This window comes from Rhea pennata, chromosome 26 (assembly GCF_028389875.1).
Source record: "Rhea pennata isolate bPtePen1 chromosome 26, bPtePen1.pri, whole genome shotgun sequence".
Taxonomy (NCBI): domain Eukaryota; kingdom Metazoa; phylum Chordata; class Aves; order Rheiformes; family Rheidae; genus Rhea; species Rhea pennata.
Window position 1 is genome coordinate 5,615,618 of NC_084688.1, and position 27,084 is coordinate 5,642,701.

At 43.7% G+C, this 27,084-nt stretch overlaps 1 protein-coding gene across 5 annotated transcripts; it reads left to right on the forward strand.

Annotated features, from left to right (window-relative positions):
- The first annotated feature begins 1,056 nt into the window (after window positions 1-1,056).
- MAP3K14 (mitogen-activated protein kinase kinase kinase 14) lies at window positions 1,057-26,997 on the forward strand. 5 transcript variants are annotated; one of them, XM_062595710.1, is made up of 16 exons: window positions 1,057-1,135; window positions 8,563-8,835; window positions 9,386-9,455; window positions 11,581-11,791; window positions 11,913-12,521; window positions 13,564-13,701; window positions 15,845-15,974; window positions 16,725-16,856; window positions 17,303-17,407; window positions 17,855-18,018; window positions 18,431-18,581; window positions 19,038-19,391; window positions 20,568-20,674; window positions 21,889-22,033; window positions 22,495-22,595; window positions 23,533-26,997. In XM_062595710.1, exons 2-16 carry the CDS (start codon window positions 8,583-8,585, stop codon window positions 23,695-23,697), a joined length of 2,835 nt encoding a protein of 944 aa, XP_062451694.1. In that variant the 5' UTR covers window positions 1,057-1,135; window positions 8,563-8,582; the 3' UTR covers window positions 23,698-26,997. The 5 variants fall into 5 exon arrangements, with proteins under 5 accessions (XP_062451694.1, XP_062451692.1, XP_062451695.1 ...); XM_062595708.1 differs by lacking the exon at window positions 1,057-1,135 and adding an exon at window positions 1,228-1,447; XM_062595711.1 differs by lacking the exon at window positions 1,057-1,135 and adding an exon at window positions 1,459-1,551.
- Window positions 26,998-27,084: the final 87 nt, after the last annotated feature.

Sequence of the window (27,084 nt, forward strand, 5' to 3'; positions counted from 1 at the left end):
TTGAGAAGGTCACAGCTTCTTAAGCCACAAATAACTGAACAGTTTACAAGTCCACTAAGTCTCAAAAAACTCAGTTTATATACACAATGCTACCATAGCAACTCTGAGCTTCCCAAAGCTACACCTTTCTCTAGTATCTGTAGAGGCAAATTCCTCTATCTAAGCTTTTGTGGAGCAAGAGATTACAGTCCTTCAGTTTTACGCTAACTGCTTTACTCAAGCGCGGCAACAACGGAGAAGCCGCGGCGGATAAGTGTGGCAGCAGCCTCACTACAAACCCAGGGGCCTGGAAGAAGCGTCGCCACCCCACACCGCTTGGGCTTGTTTCCAGCCTCCTCTGCCGAGACGGTGGGGAGCAACGAGCAGAGGCGAAGCTTTGGGAGCCGGCCAGCGGCGCTGCCCGGCCGGCGTGGGCGGGCGGAGCGGCCCCAGCGCCTTGCGGGAAGCCGAGCGCTTAACGGCGCACACAACCACAACGAGAAAGCGGTCGCTCAGGGAGCCGGCGGCCGCCGCAGCACGGAGCTGAGCCCGCCGGAGGGAAACAGGGAGGCCGCCGCCGCGGCCCGCGCCGCTTGAGCAGACTCCTCACAGGAAGCAACGGTCGGCTGCGGCCGTTTAACGGTCACTCGGCGCACGCGCACTGCCCCCCCACACACACCTCGGGCACTCGGCCCGCGCCTGCGCACTGGGCGCCTTCCGCGGCGCTGCCCCCGCGGCGCCCCGGGGCCGCGCGCGCAGGCGCGGCGGCGGCACGGCGCTGCGCCCCGAGGAAACGGGGGGCGGGGGGGGGGGGGGACGCTTTGCAGGAAGCCCTGCCCACTTCTGGGAAACTGGAGCTGCCCCCGGCCGCGCGCCGCCGGCCCCCCGCGCCGCCTCCGCCCCGCCGGGCCCTCGCCGCTCTCCGCAACCGCAGCGGCGCGGGGCGGGGCCCGGCGGCGGGCGGTGGTTGGGCGCGGGGGGGGGCGGCGGGGCGGGGCGGCGCGCGGCCACTCGAGCCGCGCGCCGCCTATTGGCTGAGCGGCGCTGGGCGGGGCGGGGCCGCCGGCGGCCTGCGCCTGTCAGTGTGCGGGGCGCCGCCGAGGAGGCCTGCGGAGCAGCGCCGCGCCGCGCCCCCCCCCCCGCGCGCACCGGAGCGGTAGGTGCGGCCGGGCCCGGCCCGCCCCGGGGGGAAGGAGCCGCGGCTCTGCCGGGCGGCGGCGCTCGGGCCGCTCACCGGCGAGCTCGGCTGTCAGGCGGCAGCGGCGGCGGCCTCGCCCCGGGGGCCGCGGGTGCCCGGCTGGGGCCGCTTACGGTTCGCAGGGAGCCGCGAACCGAACCGGATTAAACCGGAGCGGACTAGACCGCAGCGGCCGGGCCCGAGCGGCCCCCGCGGAAGCGCCGTGACCAGCGGTGACCGTTGGGGCGGCCGGAGCCCCTCGGAGCCGTCCCCGAGATCACCGGCCCGGAGGTAGCGGGAACCCGCCGGGCTGCTGCTTTCTCCGCCGCGTGCGCTAGGGCCGTCGCCGGAGAGCAGCGGGCCGCTCGCTCGGCCGCTTGCTCTCTTAAACTTAGGTGCGATTTCTCCGCTAGGAAGCGAACTTTCCTTTTTGCCTCTTGAATTAACTAATTTCCTGCCTGCCGTGCCTGTCTTGGGGCGCTCGGCGAGGTGAGAGGTTCCGATGCCCCCGTTGCTGCTTTGATTGGGTGTCGCTAGGTGCAGTTTTTCGAAGCGATTCCTGACTGTGGAGAGGGGACGATGAGGCAGGCTTGAGATCAGTTAATCAAAATATACAACTGAATAAGATCTGAAGTTCAGTTAAACTGTCTGTTTACTCACCTCTCATATCTAGCCGTAGCACTTCTCTTTGACACAAGCCTTTTTTCTGGCAAAAGGGTAAAATACTTCTCTGCTGATTAATAAGTTGCTGCTGTGGTTGATCTCAGATGCTTCCTGTCGACTTAATCGGTTACATTAGAAACATGTGTTCAGGGCTTTGCACATGTAAGAAGCAGCAATCTGAAACTAGCATCCATAAACAACTTTTAAATTTCTTTTTAAAACAGCTTTCTGAGCTCTTTTATGAGTAATAACTTGCACCTTCTTAGCTGTGGCAATAGTGATGAGAGTGAGTGAATCAGGCTTTCAAATATGTGTCTGTAGTGTGCTGCTTTATTGCATTTTAACTAAGTTAAAATCTATTATTGGCACAGCCACTAGATTCCCTTGGAATGAGTCATTTGCTATTAACCATTAAATTTTAACTGTTATGAGAGACTGAGTCTTTGAATAATACGCTGTGAAGAAGCAAACAAACAAAAATCGCAAGGATTTGCAGGACCTGATCCAATGTCACTGGAGTTAATGAACTTTGAAGGAATAATTGGGATAAATAGTGGCACTGTTAAATGAGATGGCAGAGTGGAGCTTTTGCAAGAGTGATGTGGTCACTAATTTCTACTCAAAAGGAAAGGAAGCAAATGTGACCGTGTTATCTGTTTAGCCTTCCTCCTGCAACTTTTGAAGTCATTGGCAAGTCTCAGATTTGCTGGCAGAGACAGAAGGAGAAAAGTTGGGAAGACAGAAAATCTTCTGAGTTCCAAGAAGAGCAGCTGACCCTGAGTAAAAGAGACCTGGATTAGGGAAAGGTCTGGAGATGCTGTGGAAGGGACATCAAGGGGATGCACTGGAGGGCCAAAAAGGAGGAAGGAGTAAGAGGCCTAGGCACAGGGGACAAATCTGTGGGAAACCTGCCTTTGTTAATCACAGTTTAGTATCATTAACTCGCTAGGCCTCGAAGAATACGGAACGCAACTTATCTAAAACATAGTTCTTAGATGCTGCAATTAAAATGGGAGTTTCATGTAACATTGCTCAGAATGGACAAAGAAACTTGTCATTTTTCTTCACGTTTCTAGTATAAAAATGTAATAATTGAGTTTGCAAGATGGAGGATGAATTAAGCTTACATAGAAATGCTCTTATCCATACCGAATTTAACAGAGCTTCTGTTTTTGTCTAGCATTTCAACATTACAGCTTTCTTGTAGCCTTATGTGGCCTTTTGATGAGTGTGAACTGAAAATCTCAAGCCACACACCAATGTATGATAATAATTGGTGGAGGCTTGGTCCTGTCTACCTGGGCAGAATTGATTCTAATGTGTGTTTGCGGTTATTGTCGGAAGTTGTCCATTTAAGTGCTTCTGTACCATCCTGCTATAATTGAGGAAATAGTTTCACTCCACAAAGGGTCTTAAAAGTCAGGATGTTGTTAAGCTGTGTCCTCAAAGCTTATGTATAAACAGCTAAGTCGGATCTGAAAACAAATGTTTGTCAGACTGGAGGTTGTTAATACGTTGTGTAATACTTGTTCGCAGAGCAGTTTGGAAAAATTAGCTGCTGTGAATGAATTGAGATGCGGTGATGTTTATAAACTTTGGGTAAACGGTTTTATTCATATCCTCACTCAACAACATGAAAAGAATTGTGAAGGGGTGAGTTGTACCCAAGTTAGTACTTGAGGAAATTAAGATAGATGTGTTTAGGCACTTTTGGAAATGCTGCTGATGGTTAAAACCAATCAAATATTTTCATTCAGAGTTTGTAACTAGTTTGCTGCAATATATTAGTGTTGGGTAACTAAAAGGATAGTTGCAGCTTATTATCCTGATATTTATAGTAAGCAACATAAATGGCTGAAACTGGATTTTGAAGTATTTACTGTTAAACCACTTTAAAGAATAGGTTTATGTGTTTATTATCATTTCTAACAAAGCTTACTCATGAACATAATACTGATAGTGAAAACCTTCAAACTGTGAGTTCTGGGGTGGTTTAGGTAGAAGCAACTGGTGATGTTCAGGTAAACTGTAGTATCTGACAGTATGTGAGAGGCCAAGAGGAACCAGACAAGACTGTATGGATGCCCAGTTACATAGGTAACAGTATTAAAACAAGAGAGGTGAAGGTTGTGCACATTCTTGAATGATAACTGGTGATCTGACTCACCAGTATTATAATCAGTCAGGCTCTCTATTTATTTTTATTGTGGAACTCTGAGATACCTGGTTTTCTCCTAAACTTAAAATGGCATTAAATGAGTTTTAAGGTAGGGCTGTGTATTGTGTACTACAACTTTTTTTAATCGCTTCTGAGGCAAATTGAAACTTCTCTCGTGCTGACTGTACTGAGCTTGTTTAAATAACAACCCCAGGTCCCAAACATGCGACAATAATATGCCTTAAATTGATACGGCTGAAAACGGAACCTTCTTAATTTCAGTTCCATCTGAAACGTGGGCAGGCAGGGAAGATCATCTATAGTATCAAAGCAGAAAAAGACAAAGATGAGAATTCAGGAACAAAGTGCCTAGGGTTTGAAAGAGTTCTGCAAATATTTCTATTCCTCAGGCACCAGACTAGATCTTTAGTATAATTTTTTTTACAAATGTTCCCCTCCCCCCCCCCAGTGAAATGTGTGTTCTTGATAAGGCTTTGGACAAATGTGATGTCTTTACTGTGATCTATTTATTTATTTATTTATATATTTTTAGCCAGTACTCAAAATGGATACTTTTGACACTTTCTCAAATACCTATGGACAGAGTACAACTGTTAGAAACTGGAGGTCCCGAAAGGCTTAGCGTATGTTCATTTTTTGAGTTGATATTCCCTGCTACAGTGATGGACAAATTCCTGGTCTTCCCTGCTGTTTTGTTTATGCAGTGATCAGTAAAGCAACATTGCTAAAATTCTGCCTGTATGTTCGAATAAATGAATAGCAGCTGCAAAAGAGAAGGCTAGCCTCAGTTAATGCATTGTTCAGAAAACTCTTTTCTATAAGGAAGTGGGAAACCTCACTGAGACAACATGATTTCTTCTTTTTTTTTTTTTTTTCAAATAAAATGTCAATCTGAAACTGCTACTGAACATTAGCACTCAAACTAGGAGAAGAAATCTGCATGCTTTGAAGTCGATATATGAAGTCTTATGCTTATTTTAAAGCTCTTACTCAAGTCTTTTTTTCTTTTTAATCAAAACTACAAGGCTGCTTCACAAAATGTGGACTAAAATTCTCCAAAAAGCACTTGGCAAGGGAGATTTGACCCAGGTAGACTGAGCAGGATTGCATACTGTGATGTTCTGCAGAGTGCTTTAGCTGTGGAGAGGTATTTGCCTTACTTCATCTACCTTTGAGTCTCTCTGTGTACAAAGTAACTTCATATAACAAAGAAATGTTGGTTGAAGGTCCCTGCTACGAATAACTTCCAGCGGATGCAGCCAGTATTGAGATGGAAGATCTGCAGAAGGTGAACCTTGACTTGTTTAAAGAAGGGTAGGAGAGGGAGGGGATTTTCAAAGGAGCATTAAACATTGGTATTTCTTATCTCAGGAAAGTTTGAGTGTCTCCTTAATTCTGACTCCCTACAAGTCTCAGATGGCCTTATGTGTGATAGGTTTTCACAGGAGCACAGACATTATTTGAGGAAGGAGTTGCCACTGCCATCAGCCAGCGTCTCCACAACGCAAGTGATACTGTGGATGGCTTTCGTTCTGTAAAAACGTACTTTCTTTTTTACAGCAGCGAGAGCTAACATTTAACTAGATGTGAGTGTAAGATCGTAGTGAAGATAAGGTGCAAGAAGTTTTTAACACTGGTGTAGCTAGCAAAAGCCCTTTGTGGGCTAGGGATATAGTGTTTGCTTTTACCTACTGCATCATTACGTGACTTTCCCTTCGTTCAGTGGGTGTACACGTGGGTTTGTTATTTTCAAGGAAGGAAGAAAATCAGGAATATTGAAAACAAGAATTACAGTTGAATCTGAATGACTTGATCAAGGGAAAGGAAGGTTTAAAAACCTAGTTTTGGAGCAGTTTTGGATAAGAAACAATGACTCCCCGGATCCATAACTTGTGACTCCTAATGTTACCTTTATAACCTATGTCTGTCCATGGAAACACAGTCATCCTGGTGGCAAGTAAATAGGCAACCAAAACCACTACTCCAGCATGCCTCGTATTGGGTAAATTCTGTTCTTACGGATCTTGCCGTGGAACCTCGGATATCCATGTTGTGCTTCCTTTTATTTAAAGCTTTATCAGAAGTGGCTACATGCAAGGCCTGGGCTGAGTGCCTATATGCAAATTAATGGGACTTAGGCATGCTTTGCACCTCTCCAGATCACCCCCCTCCCCAAAGGGTATAGAGATGAGTCTGGCCTGTTCAGTTTTGAATATTGGCTTCAAGAGAAGTTACAGCTCAATAATTATTTAAAAGTTCTGTTTTTTAAAAATCATGACTTCTCCCAAATTCACTTTGTTCAGCGTACAATAAAATAGTTGGGTTTTTGATTCCTCCACAAACCTGAAAATTATGTGGCAACAGTTAGTCTGGGTTGGGCTGTAGTCTCTGTGCCTCGTTAGACCCGAGTCACCCATTAAGCTCTCTGCACGCTGACTGCTGTGCACAGGGCTAGAGGACATCGCTTACAGTATCTCTTTCTTATTTTTCTTCATTTGGCCAGTGAAGTAAATACTTTGTTGTCTTTAATCTCAATAATATTTCCGTGTTACTCTTTTCCATTTCAGAGGGAGACAGGGACTTGTGATTTTGCTTCTCCCCTCCCTCTGTTGTCTTTTAACTAATTTGTAGAATTCTGTATTTTTGGAGATGGGGATGGCTTTGCCCTGCAGACCTTGAAGGTGAGGAGAAGGCAAGGAGAGACAGAGTTAATGCAAATCAGGAGAGAGTGAGTATAAAAATAGCTCTGAACTTGTCAGTTTGGTCACTGGTGGCTTGGGTTAGTCATCTGGCAGGCTGTCTTTCTGCTGCTCCCAGGGATTATTTTACAGCACTGAGATTTGACATAATTTCTGGAGAGAAGAGGGAGAGGGACTGCTGTAAGGAGTGGGATACTGTCATCGGCACTTCTTTCTCACAGCAGCTGTTCTGTGTTTCGCCGCTGAATGTGCTCATTGTTGACTTCTCTTGTATACCTGCCAGGTTGTTAGGTGACTCATTGCAAATCACACCAAGGTTCATGCACTTGGCTCCCAACAGTTCCTTCCCCTTTCCTTGGTGGCCCTTTAGGCGCCGAGCACCCACTCGTCGGTGCCCGTTTTGTAGCTTTCCCGATTGAGCTTTGTGTTGCTGGGAGCCTGTTCGGAATAAATGGCTCTCTGCCCCAGAAAAGCAAATGAAAAAGGAGAAAAAGCAAATCCCTGCTGCAGATTCAAACTGATGAGCTTCAAGGGGCATGCTCCTGTAATAGTTATGTTAACTTGTTTTTAGTGGCTTCCATTCAAACAGTGTGTCGCTCTTCCTATTGGGTCTGTGATGTTTAACACTGGTACATGTTTGTTAAGGTTTTGAATTTTCATGGCTTGTTTAATGATGGAAATGTTTGTTTTAAGATTTTGCACTTGAACTGTTAAAGGACTGTGGAACAAGGAAATGACCCTACAGTTAAGGGGTGATAAAGCATATTCTGGTTTAAAAGAAAACAACCGTGTTCTGACTCTTTCAGAATCCAGCGTAGGGGGGATAGGAGCAAAACCAAAGCCTGATTTCCTGTGGTTTTGTGTTCAGTGTGTTTGTAGGGAACTCTTAACTCTACACGTTCCTGATACCCCACGATATACGCTTAACCTGCCCCCAAGTGTCTTGCTTCCAGGCTTCCTTATGTTTCTCCCTTTCCACCCTTGGCTCTCTTCCACCTTTCTCCGTGTTGCCAATTGGCTGAGATTTGGCATGTGCTGGGACTTGCCTGGAGCTACATTTACACTAACTGGTCAGCTAGAGCCTGGGCTGATTGACTCGCCAGCTGCTGCCAAGCAGAGGGGAGAGGAGCCGAGTTCTGCCTGCCTCTTCTTCCAGCACCATCGCGGTCCTCTATCCAACATCAGCTTGCATTAACCTGATACACCGTAAGAGTGCTACTTTCATCAGGCTTGTTTCTGGTTGACTGAGGATTTCAAAAGTTATTGGCAATTAAGGCAAAGAAAGGGTGTGAGGGAGGAGATGTGTATGGGCAGGTGGATTGCTGAGCCCTGTTTCATTGGAAGGAAAAATGAGAAGTGGATTTGAGGGTGATTGAGTACAAGGGGTAAAATGATTAGCAGCGTTTTGTGCTATAAGGGCACAATGTATTTTCTCCTAGGTGCAAAGGGGACATGCAGAGGTCAGATCTGATCTCTCATGTCTCCTCTTTTTTGTGAATATTCTTTCTGTTTAATGATATAAGATTTCCCTCTTCTATATTGTTTCATTGATTGTATTTAAGTTAAGAGAATATAACAAGAAATACATTTTGCTTTGAAACCTAAATAATCTCATATTTTTAGCACCGAGAATAGTGTTGATTGTTCATCTGTTCCGTGGTACAAGTCAGGAATGGTGAGCTGGCAGTCCTGGCTTCATTTTCAGCTCCTTGCTCAGAGGTTGGGTAGGACCTTGATTTAGTTTAAATTATTTTGTATCTGATACCTTCAGCTGTCTCCTGTTTCTCATGAACTTGAAGCCGCTTCTGACTGTGAAGTTAAATATTGTAACAAATGTTTTGCTTTTGTTTTTTGTTCTTACTCAGTGACTCTCTGAACCTGTGAAATGGCAGTGATGGGAATTACATGCCAAGGAGCTCCTGATCCAAATATCAAGCACAAGAAGGAGCTCACGGCTACAAAGGGGCTGAATGAGACAGTGAGTGAAAAGCAAAGCAGTGTTTGCAAAGTAGAAGATTCAAAGAAAGTTGCCTTTCATAGTCCTTGGAAAATCCTGAATGATGTAATCACCAAAGGAACAGCAAAAGAAGAAACAGAAGGAGGCTCTGCCTCAATTTCTATTATTGCCCAAGCAGAATGTAAGTAGCAGGGCAGTTTGCTCTTCATTGAGAAAAAGGAATGTGTAATGTGGTGTGAGATTTCACTCGCTTTGCGCTCCTCGAGAGCTGAGCTGAATTCTATTTGTAATTCCAAGTGGGGTGGAATTGGTGACACATCCCAGTCTCTATTTAGGCAGTTCATGAAATCTCTTAATAATGTGACAGCATCTACTGAATAAAGTAGAAATAACAAACCAGCATACGGCCATTGCACCTAGTTTTGTTGGCTAGAAATGTGTCCCACTGGATCATCTATTTTTGGTTCACTGCCAAAAGGTGTTTAAAAAAAATAGCTGTTTGGTGGGAAGGAGCTTGAGGCATCAGGAGATCACAATGCTGGGAAGCTATTAAATGCTGGGGGAGAAAGAATATGCCACTGTTGATGTAGCATGACTGTGTGTAGTGATTTATGTGTCTGGATCGTTGCTTGATTTAGCAAGATGGTGGAGGTGTTTCTTAGTCCAGCTGTTACTGGCAGATGCTTTACATAATATTGAAGATGTGTAATGATCCTATTTTCTTCACACAGGTGAAAACAGTCAAGAGTTCAGCCCTACTTTATCAGAGAGGTCCTTCATCGCTCATAGTAAGCGTTACAGGTGAGAGGTCTCTTAACATGAATACTCACCTTCACTGTTTTGTCCGCTGACTTGTTTCAAATCATGCTGGCTCTGTGTGTATACAACCTTTTTTTTCCAGAACTCCTCCTCTTTGGAGTAGCTTTTCCTAAGCGTATGTCTTTTCCCCAAGCATCTTCCGCAAAACCTGCAGTCCTGTCTAACATGCTCTAGGTGACCCTTCTTGAGCAGGAGGGTTGGACTAGATGGTCTCCAGAGGTCCCTTCCAACCTGAACCATTCTGTGGTTCTGTAAAACCTTTTTGTATTAGGAGGAAATACAAGCACATACCACTCAAAACACCTTTATTTGTCTCATTATCAATGCCTTCTAGTTTATTGACCCTTGTAATCTGCCCATCTATTTGGGTTGGCAGACTTGTTTCAAAATGAAGGCCAAGAGTTCTTTTCACGTGGGGTTCATGGGCCTGAAGTAGAAAGATCCAAGGAGCAGATTTTGGTCTTTTCTAACTGAACTATGGTGCCACTTTCAAAACCTTGTAACACCATCCTCTTTGAGAAGCTGTGTGGGAAACTTGGGCTTGCTGCTAGAAGTAGTGGCAGAAAAGGGAACTACTATTTTTTTTTGAAAGCAGCAGTTGGAGGATAAATAAGGTGGGATGGAGAGAAGAACCTTTGCTTAATAACAGCATCAGAAACAGACAGAAATAGCAAGAGTTTTGAAGAGAAACTGAAAGAGATAAAGGGGAAGCAAAAGCTGCAATAAAAAACTGGACCTCTGGGACTTGCTTGTCTGAAGCCATCTGAATGAACAATGAGCATCTTCCTCTTTGGTATATGCCCAATAAACTTCCAACATTCCCTGAAGTGGGTAACAGGGATATAGAATAAGGTGCTTCCTGGTCTGTGGCAGCTTTCAAGACACTGAATCTGGCCTTGTGAATATATGTTTGACATTACCCACTTAAGGGGCAGGTTTAGCTCAGTTGGGTAGAGCGTGGTGCTGCTAATGCCAAGGTCGTGGGTTCAGTCCCCATATGGGGCTATGCTGAGGGCTGGACTAGATGATCTCCAGAGGTCCCTTCCAACCTTATGGTTCTATGATTGTCCTGTGAATCAGCTGAAGAAAAGCAAAGTAGGCCAGTTCTTAAGGAATTTGTGTAAATGCATGTCGGGTGTGTATTCGGGGTCCAGACAGTATGGTAATACCCGCAGAATTCAGAGCTCTGCTTATTGGATCTGGTAAGCATTTAATGGTGCACTGAAACAACAGAAAGTGATGGTGGAGGCTGAGCTGGCTGTGAACTGTATCACTGTTCAATAAAGGCAGATGATTATATTGCATGGATCAACAGAACAATTACGATTTCTTCATTTGAAGATCAAATTTCCTGTTTCCTCTTACAACCTGATTACAAAAACTCAACTGTTATGATTAGTATTGAATAACTGCAAGCAAATATTCTTCTTTAGAGATTATCTATTTGCATAGGCCCTCACATATTGTTCTGGCCAGTGCTGCTTTGTATATGTATGCCTTCCTAGAAAAGGTATTGTAACATTATAATAATTGAGCTCTACGTGCCAGAAAATTTTGGCTATTTGAAACTGTTTCCTTTCAGTGGCCTTAGTCACCCTTTTTCTTTGGTGCAAAGTCTGGTTGTCTTTCAAATAGAGAAGATGTTTATATTATGAGTGCTTTTATTATTTTCAACAAAATTTTAAAATAGATTGCATTTATATTTAATCTCTGTTTTCACTAGAAATCATAGACATATACTGTCTCAAAGCAACCTGGAAGCATACAGTGCTTTTCACTGTCTACTCTGCCCCCTAGTCTTGCTGTTACTTGAAGAATTTGCAAATGCTGGATATGTTAATACCTTTTTTTCCCTTTTTTCTTTTTTTCTTTTCCCCCTCCTATGTATTTCTCTCTTACAATGCCGGCTGTGGTGCTGTGCTTTGGAGTCAAAGTTCTAATTGCTGCATATTAGAAGGCAAGAAGTTATCTTATAGTTCTGTATTTTAAAGTCTCGGAAGACATTATTGCTAATTCTCGTTCCTTTCCTGTTGGTAATGATTGTTAATTGAAGGTATGCTTTTACCACCAGATTTAAGAAACTTCATACTCTTTTGGTTTTCAATAGCCGGTCAGACAGTCTTGATCAAATCCCTAACAATGTGGCCCATGCAACGGAGGGGAAGATGGCACCTACCTGTTGGAGAGGGAGGCATCGTGGTAAAAACAGAAAGAAACGTCATAAGAAAAGATCCAAGCTGAAAATACAAACAGTGGCTGCTGGCAGACGTAGCCCCAGAACTCCAGAACAAGAAAGCTGCACCCCAATTCCAGTCCAGGTGAGGATCCTTAGATCCTTCTTTTGTATTATTGGGTCCCCTGCAAACTCCTACAATTCTTGGTTGAATTTTGGGTGGCTATATTGAGGTTCCTGCTCAGTTGCTTTGTTTTGTTTTCTAGGAGGATGAAACGCACCAAAGTACTCTCTACAGAAACAATTTCTGGGTTTCAGAACTTGGCAAGGATTTGGTCTATGATCCACTGCTGTTTGAGAAACCTGGGAAAGTTCTGTCCACAGGCAAACTCCATTCACCAAGGAGCCAGTACAAAACAGAACTGCACAAGCTGATTAGCCCTGTTCAGTGCCTTAATCATGTTTGGAAACGGCACTATCAGAGGGACAGTGTTCCACAGCCTGAAACGCTTCATCCTTTTCCGTACAACATCATACCTCCTCATTTCCCACTTCTGGACAGTCCTCTCCATGCCATGAAACTTAATGCTCTGGGAACATACTTCCATGGTGCTTTCAACTATCAAGATAGTGAGCATCACTTATCTGGCCTAAACTTAGAATGCAGTTTCCCCAGATGCGTCAACCAGTCCATGAAAACCAGTTCGGACAAGATTTCTGTGGAAGAATACTTGGTAGACGCCTTGAAGGGGAGCGTGAGTCTCGGTGAACCGCAAAATTTAGCCAGCCTAGCCAAAACGTGGAGAGGAGGCGGTCTGGACCTGAAGGAACAATTCCAAGAAGCAGATGAAAATGAAGGCGTGCTACTTAATGAGGTGATCTTCTGGCCTTACACCCTGGTGTTGTGGTAGGCAGAGTTTCTCTTGGGTTTCAGGAGAAAGAATCCACATCCCTGTTCTGGCTTCTGCAGCAGGACTGCCTTTTCTGAATGGTTCTTAATGATATGGCTGGAGCCCAAGAGTTCGAGATGTGGCTTTGTTTTTAGAAGGGTATAAAACCTTGTCTTAGAAACTGGTGGCTCCAGTTGGTTTACTCATTCAGAAAATATGCGTAGCTTATTTAAAAATTTATGAGAATTGTTTCTGTTTGCAGTCTTCCAAAATGCCTTCTCTGTTTGTCTTTGAAAGAATCCAGTCTGTTCAGTAAACAGGCTGTAATATTTTATTGTCTATAAGATGACCTGGACTGTGACACAAATAGAAAAAGGTACCTGTGACATGTAGATCATGAGGGTGCGAAGAACATGTCTGCTGCCTCTGCCAGTAAACCAACAACTTACCTGTTAACCCTTGACAAAGGCCAGAGTTCAGCACAGCAGATGCATGTAAATCTTAACAGGCACAATTAATCTCTCCTAACTTCAGCTCTTTGCCAGCATCCCTAAACTCCTCTTCACTGGAATCAGTGACAAATCGGTATTGTCACTGGAGTTCAGGATGTGACTTATCTTCCTGAATACATCCACAATGAGACCCAAGGCACAATTCTTCTCTTATCTACTGACTGCGAAAAGGGTTTTGTTCACACGTGCCGATCTACATTTAGTTGGATGGATCTTGTTTTGTTTTGTAGGATTTGATTTCCTAATAATACCCTCCATATGAAAGGAGTAGTCTGGAGCTCCAAAGCTGTCCAAACATAAGCTGCCCTTCTTTAGGACAAAGGGATGCACTTGTTTAGATCAACTAGTGCCTGCAGAAATCTAGCAGGTCCTCCCGTATCCTTGCACCTCAAGCCAGTGACACTGGGAGAGGCTGTGGTACCACTGTGCTTTTTCTGAAAATTTTAGCCTCTATCTCTGGAGCTTGACATGTATGTTTTGCTTATTTCATCTCGTTTTCTGATTTTAACCTCCAGAAACTAAAGCCAGTCGATTATGAGTACCGAGAAGAGGTTCACTGGACCAAGTGTCACGGTTCTTTGGGCATTGGCTCTTTTGGAGAAGTATACAAAATAGAGGACAAGCAGACAGGATTTCAGTGTGCTGCCAAAAAGGTAATCTATGTGTGAGAAATCAGGGGGATTGTCCGATACAAGAAGGCAGAAATAGTCTTATCGTTCCAGAGTATAGTGCTGCTGTGGTTATGTTCAGGGCAAATTTTAAGGTGATGTCGTGGAGAGAATAAGCAGATAGAGAACCTGTGTGTGCAGTGGGTCTACCTTAGCAGTCAGAAATAGGTTCATTTGACCTTCAAAGCATGCTATAAGGCATTTTGCTTTTCTGTGCTGAGACAGGCTAAAAGAGTAGAGATTTGAAAAAGATTTTAAGTGCATTCTTAGTGACTAGTGGTGGGGAAAAAGCGCCTGGAGTTTTTATCTAACTATTCTCATGTTAAAACGCATCCGATGTAAGTGGTGACGTTGCAAGTGTTTCTCTGTTGAAAAATGGGTAAAGTAGGGAAAAGATAAGGTGATGAGTAAAAACACAAAAAGGAGAGAGTTTTCTTCTGTTCAGTGAGTGTCATAGATGATATTGGCACATTGTAACAAGGTGATTCTGTTACAGATTCAGCAAGGGTATGTATTTCTCCAGAAGCTGGCATAATAATCCATTGTTCAGCCAGATACGTCATCGTCATACGATGTATGATGCATGTAGACTATAACTTGAATGAAGGTATTTATTTGTAGGCAGCCATGGGAGGCCTTAGAGGTGAAGGTAGAGTGATAACGGAAGTAGATGATGAGAATGTAAACTATTCTGTTTGAACTTAACACTTGAATAGTTTCATCACCTCTGTAAAACTGATAAGTTTCTCACATTAATAGAAGACTTTGAAAAGTGTGTGGGAAGTGTTTGAATGAAAATGTTATATGCAAAAAGAATTGGAAGTTGTGTTTTTTCAATTAAAAATGTTCACTTTTTCTTGTTTACATTACTCTCAACTTGATGCATTGCCTAATGGAAAGATGTAAGTAGCAAGACCAAGCCTTTTTTTTTTTTTAACCATTTCATTTGTGAGTCGTATAGAAGAGAAAATGTTTTAAACATATAGAAAGTTATTTCTTATTCTGCATCCTCACATTTTAGATGTAGAGCTTTGTGGTACCATGACAATCTTGTTTTCTAACAGTATGAAACTACTCAAGTTTATTATTCTTTGTGGCAGTACACCATCTTGGGATAAATAGCTGTTAATAGTGGGATTTTCAGGAAGAAGGGATGGGATAAGCTGAGAGAAGGTAGATGCGAGGTTAGGAGAAGCGTTAGTCTTTCAAAACAGCAGTTAATTTTTTTCCTAGTTCCTAGAGGATTTCAAAGGATGCTTCTGTAGATAAGAAATGTGTTTTCTCAGGTCACACTTTAAACCAGTGAGTCCTAATGTGCAAGCTGAACACTTAAACTAATCATAGTATTTCATTTTACAACAGTAACTGTCTGGAATTACTGCTGTCTGCCCTTATTAGAAGGGGACTACCTGACCTTCTTTCACCATACTTGGTGTTGTAAGCACCTGCCCTCCAAATTCTTGAGATTAAAGCAAACTAGCTCTAGCTGGATTGCTGACAGTGAAGAAACATGATACATCCTTTTCCCACCAGAATCTTAATGACTCATGTTTTCCTTCTGGTCTTTAGCAAATTCTTATTTTATTTTGTTTGGCCAAACTTAGTGAATAGAGTCTTTCTTAAACCATTTTTCTGTGCAGCCTGACAGCCACCTAAAAAGGTGATAGTGTAGATCACTGCCTGTGGTCACATCTCATATTCCCTCCTGTTACGGGAGTTGTGTGTTTCCAAGTACTGCTCTGTCCCTGAGCTTTTTCCTTTCACATCTCGTGAAAGCAGAATGCTTAAGTTGTCAGTAATATCCTCTTAACTGAGACAGAAATTATCTTGGAAAGATTTTTTTTAAAAAAAAGAATCACCTATACTGTGCTGTAAGCCAGATATATTGGAACCTGGCATCTTTTTTGATCAACTGGCACTTAACTTAGACTGAGGATTAGTGTTTCCCTTCTTCTTTGTTCAATCTGAGTGTTCCCATTTACTGCTATACCCATTTATTTGTCGTAGTAGAGGTTATCCTTGGGCCTCTGGTGCTAGACTGTGCAGGACGCTGACCTATTTACTGGGGAGGGAATGATCTATCAAAATTTGCCAACATTTGTTCAGTGCTGCATCTTTGTTTCTCTAGGTACAAGTTGAACACTTCCGTGCAGAGGAGTTAACAACATGTGCTGCAATAACAAGTCCTAAAGTTGTCCCCTTGTACGGAGCTGTGAAGGAAGGGCCTTGGGTGACTATCTTCATGAAGCTGATGGAGGGTGAGAAAGGAGCAATCACAATGGAAGCACCATTGTAATTGTCAAATGCATTGAACGTTGATCTCCTCTTCCTCTTGCCCCAGTTTTAAATCTTTTAAGTCTTTGCTGTATCCAGACTGTTCCTAGAGTTAATTCCTGAGTGGGTTGGAGTAGGTATGTATTATACCCACTGATGTGTAGAAATGATCTTTTCTGAGGAGAGCAATTTCTCCCCTTTTCCCTCACCCCAGTTTGGACAGCAGTTGCAAATTCTAAAGCACATAGTTGGTACTGGTTTTTGCTATCATGATGTAGTGACATGTTTATATGGTACTCATAATGCACGTTGTACTGTAACAAGGAATACTGTGTAAGAAAATCTGGAAGCATCCATTGCCTGAGGCTTCTTTTCCCAGCCAGGACCATGGAAAGCGCAGCCTTTGAAGGATCGGCTGCTGACCGGTAGAGTCCAAAAGTAGTTGATCTGATCACAGAGAAGTTGCTTTTGATACAAAGCAAGACTGTTAAACAGATGCTAAGCAAAAAGCTGCGTGAAAGAGGCTGGTTTCCACAGACAGTAAGAAGTCTGGGAATAAAAAGAAGGAACAGACCTATGCATGGAAGATACGGACTGCCAGACCTGGCAGTTCTTGTTGCTTCTTTGGGAAAAAAAAAATGAGAACTGTTGATATTGTTGAGAAGTTTTTAACAGATAGACTAACATGAACTCTCTGGATTCTCTTCTAATGTGAACTCTGGATTTTCTTCTAGGTGGCTCACTGGGTCAACTAATTAAACAGAGTGGCTGCCTGCCGGAGGATAGAGCTCTTAGTTATCTGGGGCAGGCTTTAGAGGGGTTGGAGTATCTTCATGCTCAAAACATTCTTCATGGAGATGTAAAAGGTAGGATGCTACTTAACATATATTGTTCTTTTTTCCCTTTCTCTTAAAAAGGAGCAAATTGCTTGGAGATTAAGAGTTAGGAAGTGGCAAATAGATTATTTACTAGATTTTCCACTCTGCAATTCAGACTGGAGCCTAACTTCATTTTAAACAGCTGAGCATCTGCTTGTAACTTCTTTCTGTCTGTCATCCAGTGGGTCTGGCAGACTGTTTTCCCAGTATACCTCTCCCCTGGGATAAAGGAATCTCTAGAGCAGGTAACTGGTAGTTCACAAGTCAAGATAGTTATACCTGTGTACTTGCTGAAGCCAGTGATGCTCAATAAGATTAATGTATCTTAGTTTGGGTTCAACAAAGATTGTAACTGTGTGGGCTTTGGACTTCTTTTCCCTATGAGTGACTACAATACAAAGGACACTGACTGATTTGAAACCTCTCCTTGACAGCGGACAATGTGCTCTTGTCTGATGATGGAAGCAGGGCTCTTCTCTGTGACTTTGGTCATTCTGCTCACCTTCATCCAGATGGCTTGGGAAAGTGCTTGATCACAGGTAGGATTTATCTGCTATGGTTCGAAAGAACCGCCATACTGACTTGTTGGGGTTTTTTTTAGCATTTACGTATGGCTTATTTGCAAGCAGCTGTGTTTCCAGACTTAAGTTGCTCATAGTGTTGAATTTTGTGATGCTACTGCGATGTATTCTACTGCCAGCTAAAATTAATTTAGGGTTGGAAGTTGGTACTTATATCTCAGTCCAGAAGGTGGTTGTTTTCTGTAAAACTAAGTCAGCATGCTATATTCAGTGTTTTGTCCTCGCAAGAAACCGCATCCAAACTTCTGAGATGAGACAGGAGCATGTGGTGCTACTTTTGGGGGTTAAGTTGACTTGTATGTCACTTTTCCTGAAAAGATACTTAGGCTTCCTAGCTGTTGCAGTGGAACAATTCTCTATTTTACATGCAGTGATTTTCATTTGAATTTGCAATTGTGATCTTAGGGAACTATGTACCTGGCACAGAGACTCACATGGCTCCAGAAGTGGTCATGGGAAAGCGCTGCGACTCTAAAGTGGATGTCTGGAGCAGCTGCTGTATGATGCTGCACATGCTCAACGGGTGCCACCCGTGGACCCAGTATTACAATCATCCTCTCTGTCTAAAGGTAAGTGACCTAGAATATCTCGAGTAAAAGGCACTTAATCTGGTAAAATCTCATTTTTACCTAGCCAGACAGCAGTCACTTCAAGAAGGTTCTCTGAGAGCCAGTTGGGCATCCAAGATGACCCAAATCTTGCTTTGGGAGCTAATCATTTCTGACTCCCCATGAACTGCTGTGTGTTATGCAGACTAGGGCATTTTTTTCCCCCCTCCCCTCCTTGTCTTGCTCATGACTTGAGTGTGTCTTTGTAGCCATTTAGCTTTAATAAAATTACTGCTCAGGTGTTTCTGTACCTAACAGATGTCTCATTTAATGCCATGATTTCGGTTGGAAACTCTCATGATGGGAAGAACCTTTCTGAAAACAAATGAAGTCTCTCTGCTTTAATCTCTTTCACTTCCTGTTTGTTGCACAGATAGCTAAAGAGCCACCTCCTCTGAGGGAAATTCCGCCCTCTTGCAACCCTCTCACTGCTGAGATTATTAAAATGGGCCTGGAGAAAGAGCCTGTTCAGAGAGCATCTGCATCTGAACTGAAAACTAAGACCACAGTTGCACTTGAAGAAGGTAAAAATGTCCTACCTTTAAAGCTGTTTACCCGCACTGGTAAAGCGGACAGTTGCCAGCTATGTCCAAGAAGTCTTGTGGAGACTATTGATGTGTCTAAGGTGTATACCGTGGCCTGGGCTCATGATGAGTTGAAATGTCTGCTGCATCTGGTCTAGATGTCTAAAGATTTACGTTCAGCAAAATTGAAAAAAAAATTAGATTCATTTTATCCTTGACTGTAACTCATATTTGTGGTCAAAGTCTGCCTCTGTCACTCTCCAAAATTTATTTCAGCTTAATTTTACTGAAAGGCTCTATAGCGTAACAGAAAGTTGAGACATGGTCTGTCTTTTTCTTTTGAAGACCTGGCATTTTACAGCAAGATACAGTTCAGAAACTCACATTTATTGCCAAACATGACTTTTGCATGTTTTTTTCTATACAATAAATCTTGTCTTCTTTCTGTTGTTGCAGTGGGAGGTGTGACAAGCCCCTGGAAAGGCGAATACAGGGAGCCTAGACATCTAGCTTTGAGCGAAGAAAACCATCAACAGACCTCTCTGTCCCCCACAATGAGCCCAGTTTCTGAGATTGATTCTGACCCAAAATTGGCAGTTAAAGTTTCTTGTGCAAGCCCAGACCTACCACCACCATCTCTGGAGCAAACAGAGGAGGTCGAGGGAACCCCTTGGAACCTGTGCAAGGAGTTATCTGGGATCTGGGATCCTCCACCTTTCTCTTCTTTGGCTCCTCTGCCCCTAAAGAGCTGCAGCCACGTGGAGAGAGCAACAACCATTTCAGAACAAGAGCTTCAGCAGCTGGAAATAGGTGAGCAACATGCTATGTAAGGAATTCAGCTTTTCACTTGAAAATATAAAAATACAGCTGCTTTCTTTTGGCCTCTTGACAGTTTTTTCTGGGTTTTGTCCTTGGATGTTATTTTGTTCGTAGTTCCTCTCTTGTTACACAAGTTGCTCATCCTTCCTTGAAATTACCAAAACTAGTAGTTCTTAGGCAATTAAATATGCCACAAAGGTAGTGGTCAGGATTTTTTCCAGTACTGCTCTTTTAAAGCAGTAGGGTGAACCCATATTAGAGACATGGGAACCTCCCAAGTACCTGCCAGCCTCAGAGCCTAACAACTCAGATACGTACTTGTGTGCACCCTATAAAGATTGTCTGAAATTTGTGCTTCGTATGAAGTTTGGAATACTTCGGATCCAATTCTTTTAATATAGAGATAAGCCTATCAGATAGGAGATGTCAAACAAAGCAGTGAAGTTAAGACCAGTCTGCAATTGTTTTGTTGCGAGCATTGGAAAACCTGTGTCCACCAACTGAAGAATCGGATTACCGGCAGCTGTGAAAGTTCAGTGTGAAAACTAATAAAGTTCTAGTCCAGTTCCACTCCCTCAGAACAGCTCATCCTTTCATTTCTTTATCCTGTATTTTCTTGTCTTCATAAATGAATTGAAAAACTTCAGCCTAGGAAAAAGTTGTCTTGAACTGTTGCCACAGAATTGAGGAATGATCAATAGTGTTTTAGAGGTTGCTGGGGTCTCACTTTCTTTTGAAGCAGCTTTGAACTTTCATTAGCCTTGTCAGGTCCGCATATTCTCAGTGCAGGTTACTCCGGGAGTTGAATAGTTAAGTTTATCTTTTTCCTGGATATGATGCAGATGGATCTAGAGTGAAGACTGATAGGTGGCGTAATAGGCAAGAAATGGGAACTTCTGGGTGTTTGTCCTGTCTCTGAGTTGCTGCATGTCATTGCACAAATCATCTGTTGTTTTTTGGCTCAGTTTCCCTATTTTCACAATGGCAGCAATAGCCTTTACTCACCAGAGGAATTGTGTGTCAGGCACTTTACAGACACTAATGTCAATGTTGGTCAGATAGTGCTGCAAAAGCTTTGGATATTAATTGCAGTAACTGACATTAGAGCAGGAAGGCATGAAAGGAATCACTGCAAATGTCTGTCTTCTCTCTCCTCTTTGCTTGTAGAACTGTTCTTGAACAGCCTGTCACAGCCTTACTCACTGGAAGAGCAAGAACAAATGCTTTCCTGTCTCAGTATCGACAGCCCTTTTGTGTCGGATGCCAGTGAAAAGGTGAATATAAACAGATGCTAGCCTTATTATTGTGGGTTTGGAGGGGTGGCAGGGTAACTGCCTCTGGGAAATTGGCAGCTGTGAACACTGGATATCTGGAGCCTCTTGGGTCTGTTGTTGCTTTTTGATGCCCTGTTTGCTGGAAAGTACTGTGGAAAGTACTTTTTTTGCTTGACAATGGGATATTTAGGATTTTGGTTGTTCTTGTTTAACATCCAACATGGATCCACTTCCTCCAGTTGCTCTCATGTGCCGTGTTCTCATGGTAAACGTCAAGCATGTGGATCTGAAAACCTCACGGCCTTGACCATGTCCATGCAGAAGCAAGGATCTGAAGGAACAATGATGAGCGTAGGGTCTGCACTGAGTTGGACCTAGTGCCTGTGTAACAGAGGAACCTCTTCTGGCAATGGCTGCTAAAGGGATGCTTAGGAAAAGAGCATAAGAATAGGGCAGAACAACACTGATTCTCCTCTTGGACATTCTCTATCAGCCTATGGATCTATCCTCTGTGAATTTGTTTTATATCTTTCATACTTACGACCTAACAGTTTGTTTCTTACATACTAAGTTTAATTTTGTTTGCCTTAACCTTGGTGTTTATAAGCTAGACAATACCAATGAAAAATAGCTAATAGACCTTGTTGAATGAGGAAAGGCCATAATTTGATTGTAAACCTTCAGTCATTGTTTTGGAAGATGCAGAGTGTTAAATTGTGTAATCTGCTACTTACAGGAGACATTTCATATAGTGATCATCTTTGTTTCCTATTTCTGTTCCTCTTCTCAACCTTGTAATGCTTCTGGGGCTCTTGGATAGTGTAGGCTTTCCCAAGTAGTACAGCTGTTTAGAGTTCCTGGTTTTTACGGACAGTTAACTGTTTTTTCCTGTGTATGTTCCTTGTCACTTGCTGACAGCAGAATTTTATCTACTGCTTTATTCTCCTGCCACTCAGTATGATGAAACCCTCTTTTTTCCCCTTCAACTCTTCAGTCAATTCTTGATTTGACTATTGAAAATAACTTCTGCAAACTCTCATGAAATTATTCATCCCCTTTTAATAGATGGCAAGTAAAAGTTGAATAACTTGAGTCCCATCCTAGATCCCTGTGGATTTCTACTCTTTTCTTCCTGGGGTCAGTTTCCCATTTATTATCTCATGCAAGTTCATTCTCTTTAGGAGCCTTTGACAAATTTGTGCTTACTTCTGCAGAACTCCCTGAAGGCTTCTCATAGCTTGAGGGACACCATGAGCTCTGGGATTCATTCCTGGAACAGCCAGACAGATGGGCAGAGTTTCAGTTGGAACAACCTGCTGAATCGCAGTCGACACACGGACACTCCCAGCTATTTCAATGGTGAGTCTGTCTTTCAAAGGATTGGCTAAATGGTCAGGTACAGCTTTCTCAAGAAAAGGAGGGGCTGGGATGTGGAGTCTTGGAGCTCCTCCCTTTCGATTGCTTTGTCGGGTACAGACAAAGTGCTAGAAGCACTTGGCCTGTCGAGATGCCGAGTCTGCCCTAGTTTTCTTGTGCAGAAGAAGATCCTTTATAACCACAAACTTCTACAGAGGAGTCTTAAGGGCATGTTTTGCTAATCAATATGTCTCTTCAGCTGCTTCCTGGCTAAATCCAGCTCTGCTCTGTGAGTCATTGTTGTCTTCAGCAAGCCTCCATGCTAGGCCAACAAATTCGTACATGAAATGCTTGATGACAAAAAACATTCTGATGTGTGTGTCTTGCTAGGCAGTTTTTCTGTGTGGGACTGTGAAGCCATTCTGCTTACAACAGAAATTAATGACTTCTCTTGCACATTTCAGGAGTAAAAATCCAGATTCAGTTGCTAAGTGGAGAAAATCTACACATCAGGGATTTCCACAGAACAAAGGTGGGAGACATTGCCACTGGGATAAGCAGCCAGGTGAGACACAAAGCTGAGAGCCATTTGATTATTGTACTTTGTCCAGGAAGAAATTTCTTCCATAATGCAACCTCATAATGCCTTAAAAACAGTGAATGATTCCATTCAGAGGCACGATAACCCATTTAGTAACTTGCCTTCAGTACTTTTGTCATGAGTGTAATACCAGAAGATATTTTCCGAATCACAATCCAGTCAGTGCCTGTCGTCAGAGGGACCATAGATGTTGTGCTCAATCTTAAAAAGTACAGGTGCTTCAGCTTAAAAACCCTTCTCTTTGACTAGGGAAACAGATTCTTTCCCCTGTCCCTAAAGAAAAGTGAATCATATTATGACTTTTCCTCTAGAGCAGTAGTACCAGCAAAAGAACACTGGTTTAGGCTGTGGTGCTTCTGACTTGTTAGACTGGAGGAGATGTTGGCAGACTCCAGTGAACCTCACTGTGGGCTTCTCTGGCAGTTCCTCAAAGAAACTATCTGTGTTTGTGCTAGTTTCTTTGAGATGTTGTGATAGTAATGTGACTATAAAATGTGGTGATCCTCTCTAAATAAAGAAGTTGCAGAAGTCCAGAATGTGTTTATTGGGGTTGCTTCTCTTTGCCATATATTGTTCTCTTGGAGGCCACAGAGCAAACTATCAGTAGCCCACAGAGAAATGCGCAGTGCCCAAGCACAGCCAGTGCAGCTGAAGAACCACCAGTGATGGCCAAAACCTTGGTGAGGCAGTTCAGCAGCAGGGTGAATGCTAGCTAGTCCAGTTTCTGAGATATTTTCTTATCAGAGAAAGTTTGCATGTCTCCGCCAAGCACAAACCTCTCTCCTGGAGCTTTTCATGGGTTGGGAGCTGTTTGCCATCAGGGTATTTGCTGGTGGGATGTTCTGTTATGTGCTGAAGGAGACTTGAGGTGCCACTCAGGTCTGTTTGTTCTGCTTCACAGATACCGGTCCCTGCTTTCAGCCTGGTGACCAAAGAAGGCCAGCCCGTCCACTATGACATGGAGGTCCCAGACTCTGGTATTGAGTTGCAATGCACCCTTGCCCCTGACTGCAGCGTTAGCTGGACGTGGAGAGTCAAGCATGGGCAACTGGAGAACAGGCCATGAAGCTATTTTTGCTTTGGAGGTTTTCACCTTGTTGAAATAAGGAATTGCAAAAGCTTCTAGCCACCTCTGCCATCAAGCACCGTGTGCAGTTGCTGGTGTTTTGTGCTGAAGTAGGATAGCAGTTCAGCAGCTCACTGCTCTAGGGCCTCACTTGTTGTCTGTCCTGATCCAGTTCCAAGACATGTCCTGAGCTCTGATGTTCCCCAGAACAATGGGAATTGTATGTTTGGGGTTTGAGTGTTAGATTGAGCTTGAAAATGGTGGGTAGAAATCCCTGCTTTGCAGAGGACTACAATTGTGCTTTCCAGGAGAGTACAGGGATTGGATGGGAACACTTGTTGCTCAGCCTCTGAAGTGAAGCCAGTAGTGACCGGACTTGATAGAAGAAGGAGGCTGAGTGTCTTTAGCGTAGCTATAGTTGTTTGTGCCGAAGGGAGCTGGCTCATTTCCTTCTTGGTGGAGGAAGGCTTTGGGTAGTATCATCTCTACCTCCAGCCTTTTGCATGGGGAAAATTGAAAGCAAGAACTGGCTAGGTTCTTGGTTTCACCTCCCATCCTTCCCGGCAGATGCTTCCATCTTGAATCAGAAAAGAACTTTGTTCCAAGAAAGAACTTTGCTTGCAGCTCTCATCTTCATATCTCCTCCCTGAATTAGGAGCTGACACATCCTTCTTTGGTGTTGCTACCAAAAGAGGGAGTAGAACGATCTAGCAGGAAAGGTAAGAGGATTGTATTCCTTAGTGGGTAGAGCAGGAGGATTGTATTCCTTCGTTCTGTTTCCACTGCTGCTGCTGACTTGCAGCGACATCACTTGAGTTGTCCCATCTGTTCAGCTCCCCCTGGAGGGAGAAAGAACGGCGGCTCTAAAAGCTTAGGCAAGGTCTGAGTTTTGCTGCCTCATTTAAAGAAAAAAAAAAACAAAACAAAACAAAAACAAAACCTCACTCCCAGCTATTAGTCGAGCCAGCCATCCTGCCTCCCTGCTGGAGATTATTGCCCTGCAGCAGGCTTGGCAAGAGGGAACGTGCCTGTGGCTCAGGTGCCCCAGTTCTGCGTGTGTTTTAACTCGACCTGTCTTTGGCAGCACCGACAGACTGGCACCAGGCTTTGTACTCCTCCCTCTGTGTCAAAATGTGTTAAAGGAGGGGTATGGACAGCTGGGGCCATAATGCTTTAAGCTTTTGTGAATTTTACACTGGTTTTAGCACTTTTTTTTTTTTTTAACTTAGTTCGGAGCATACTGAAATTGTGTGGGTCAACTCCAGACAGGCAAGTGTTGCTAGCCCTCCTATAACCCAGAACAAAACCAGAGGAGCCATAAGCTTTGAATGTACTTGTGCAGCACTGCAGTAAGTCCTTGCGCATCCGGAAATCAGTGTGACAGTCACTTGACAGCGTGCTGCAGCTTTTCCAAAAAGCTGCAAGTACAGCAGCCACTGAGCGGGAGCTATTTACGTCCAGGATGAACTGAGAAATGGCTCCCAAGAAGCAAGATGGGGTCCTGCTGGATCCACGCTGGTCCTGGGTGGCACAAAGAGGCAGGAATGTTTGCAGCTTTCTCGAGTGAAGTTCAGCTACAAAATAGCTGGAAAAAAAATGTACTCTGTGCCTCCCATTTTGAGGACTTGAGTTTGCTAAGCGACTGATGTTCTTTCCCTTTGGTTTCCAGAACATTGACTGTTTCTTGATATCCTAGGCAGTGGCATCCATAATCAGAAAATTGAAGTTGGGATGCAAGAAAAAAAGAGGAACTCTTGAAGAAAACTGTCACCACTGTGTAGTTTTTATAGCACTTTTTGTTCTAAAGCACTTAATACGTTGTCCAAAATAGGAACCTAATTATAGCTGAAATGCAGCCACATTAAGGGTCTCTTTTTTGTAAACAGTTAACATGTTACACACATCTCTTCCAGTAAGGAGTTGAAGGAGGGGGAAGAGGCAGGTTGGTGCAATCTCTTTTCTTCAGGTGCCGTAAAGCAGACAGAATCTTCAGCTCTGGAGTAGAAGGCATCGAAACACCTCTCTGGAGCTCCTGAACTGATGGTTAGTGCAGCGACCGAACGTCCTGCGCCTAGTGCCTTCCTAGGCTTCCTCTGAAGAAGAGGAGGAGAAAAACTTGTTGATTGTTCTTAAGAAAACGGTGGCATAATAGCAATGTGTCAGTATGAAAGAACGGTCTGTTCCCCGCCCAAATGCTGCCGCTCGTGGCTTTCACTGTTGCCTCTAAAATGCTTCACTGTGCAGGTGAGACGCCGCTGACCTTGCGGTATCTCGGTTTTTGACTTCCACGACGGTCTCCACCCCAACGGTGTTTGCCTCAAGTTCTGCCGAGCAGGAGGGCAGCAGGCAGCAGCCCTCTGTTTGCAGGACTTCGGAGCCTTACTCTTCATTTATAGCATTAACACTAGTCTCTAGCCACCCACACGAATGGCTAAAAGGTGGTAAATCCTTGTGAATCCAGAATGTCCGTGGTGGGTAGATGGAGGTGCTTCTGTTTTCCGGGGCTCCCACGCCAGCATTAGCCGGTATCTCCATCCTGCTTGTTTCGTCCAAAAACCTCAGTTGTATTTTGCTGTCCCCTCAAACGAGAAAGTGAGGCTGCAGATTTACATGTAACCATCGTTTACATGAGGGTCAGACAAACAGGCTGTGGTGGCAGCTGTCCCTGTATTAGATGGGAAAGATGCTTTAACTGATACCACAAACCACTGGTGCTTTCTTACTGTCCTGAGATGTGGTTCTGCTCTCAGAAGCATCTCCAGGGTCTTAATGTTTTGTTTTGTTTTGTTTTTTTCTGTCTATCAGCTTGGGATCGCCTTGACTCTCTCCCCTTGCCAGGACAGTTTCCTGTTGATTTGGCCAGTCATTTTTGCTGTAACGGGCAAAAAAACCCTCCAGCTTTCAGATAAAGGCTGGCTGTGCAATACTGACAGAAGAGAAAGTCAAGGAAGCTTTTTATTATTCACATTAAAATTTCTTTGAAACTGTGTGTAATGGCATAATTAGTCTTTAGGACAGAACCACAGCTCAGGGTAGAGAGGATAAATAGCAGTAAAAGTGACAATATAGATGGCTCTGGTCATATAGCTCCTCCCTAAAGTCTTGGGGAAAATTGAATCGCTATTGGCAAAGCGACACGAAGCTGATGATCTCTTTGGGGCGGGCAGTACTGGTGGGGGGGAAGGCAACGGAATGGCTAGCTTGTGTTGAACAAATGACACTTTATAAAGCTGTGATTTCTTGAAATTAACATTTCAACTTGTATTTTCACAGAAAAAAAATAAAAGTGGAGGAAAAAAATATTTTTTCTTCATTCTTATTGCCGGTAGTTTGATACGTTGTCCCCGAAAGACCAGGAAAACGGTGCTGAATGTAGCGTTCTTCGAG

Excerpts from the sequence above, each read along its gene's own strand:
- MAP3K14 (XM_062595710.1), top strand. The coding sequence starts at position 8,583 with ATGGCAGTGATGGGAATTACATGCCAAGGAGCTCCTGATCCAAATATC. Across the intron at positions 12,522-13,563 it reads AAGGCGTGCTACTTAATGAG|AAACTAAAGCCAGTCGATTA; the intron begins GTGATCTTCTGG and ends TTTAACCTCCAG. Across the intron at positions 22,034-22,494 it reads CACTCCCAGCTATTTCAATG|GAGTAAAAATCCAGATTCAG; the intron begins GTGAGTCTGTCT and ends TGCACATTTCAG.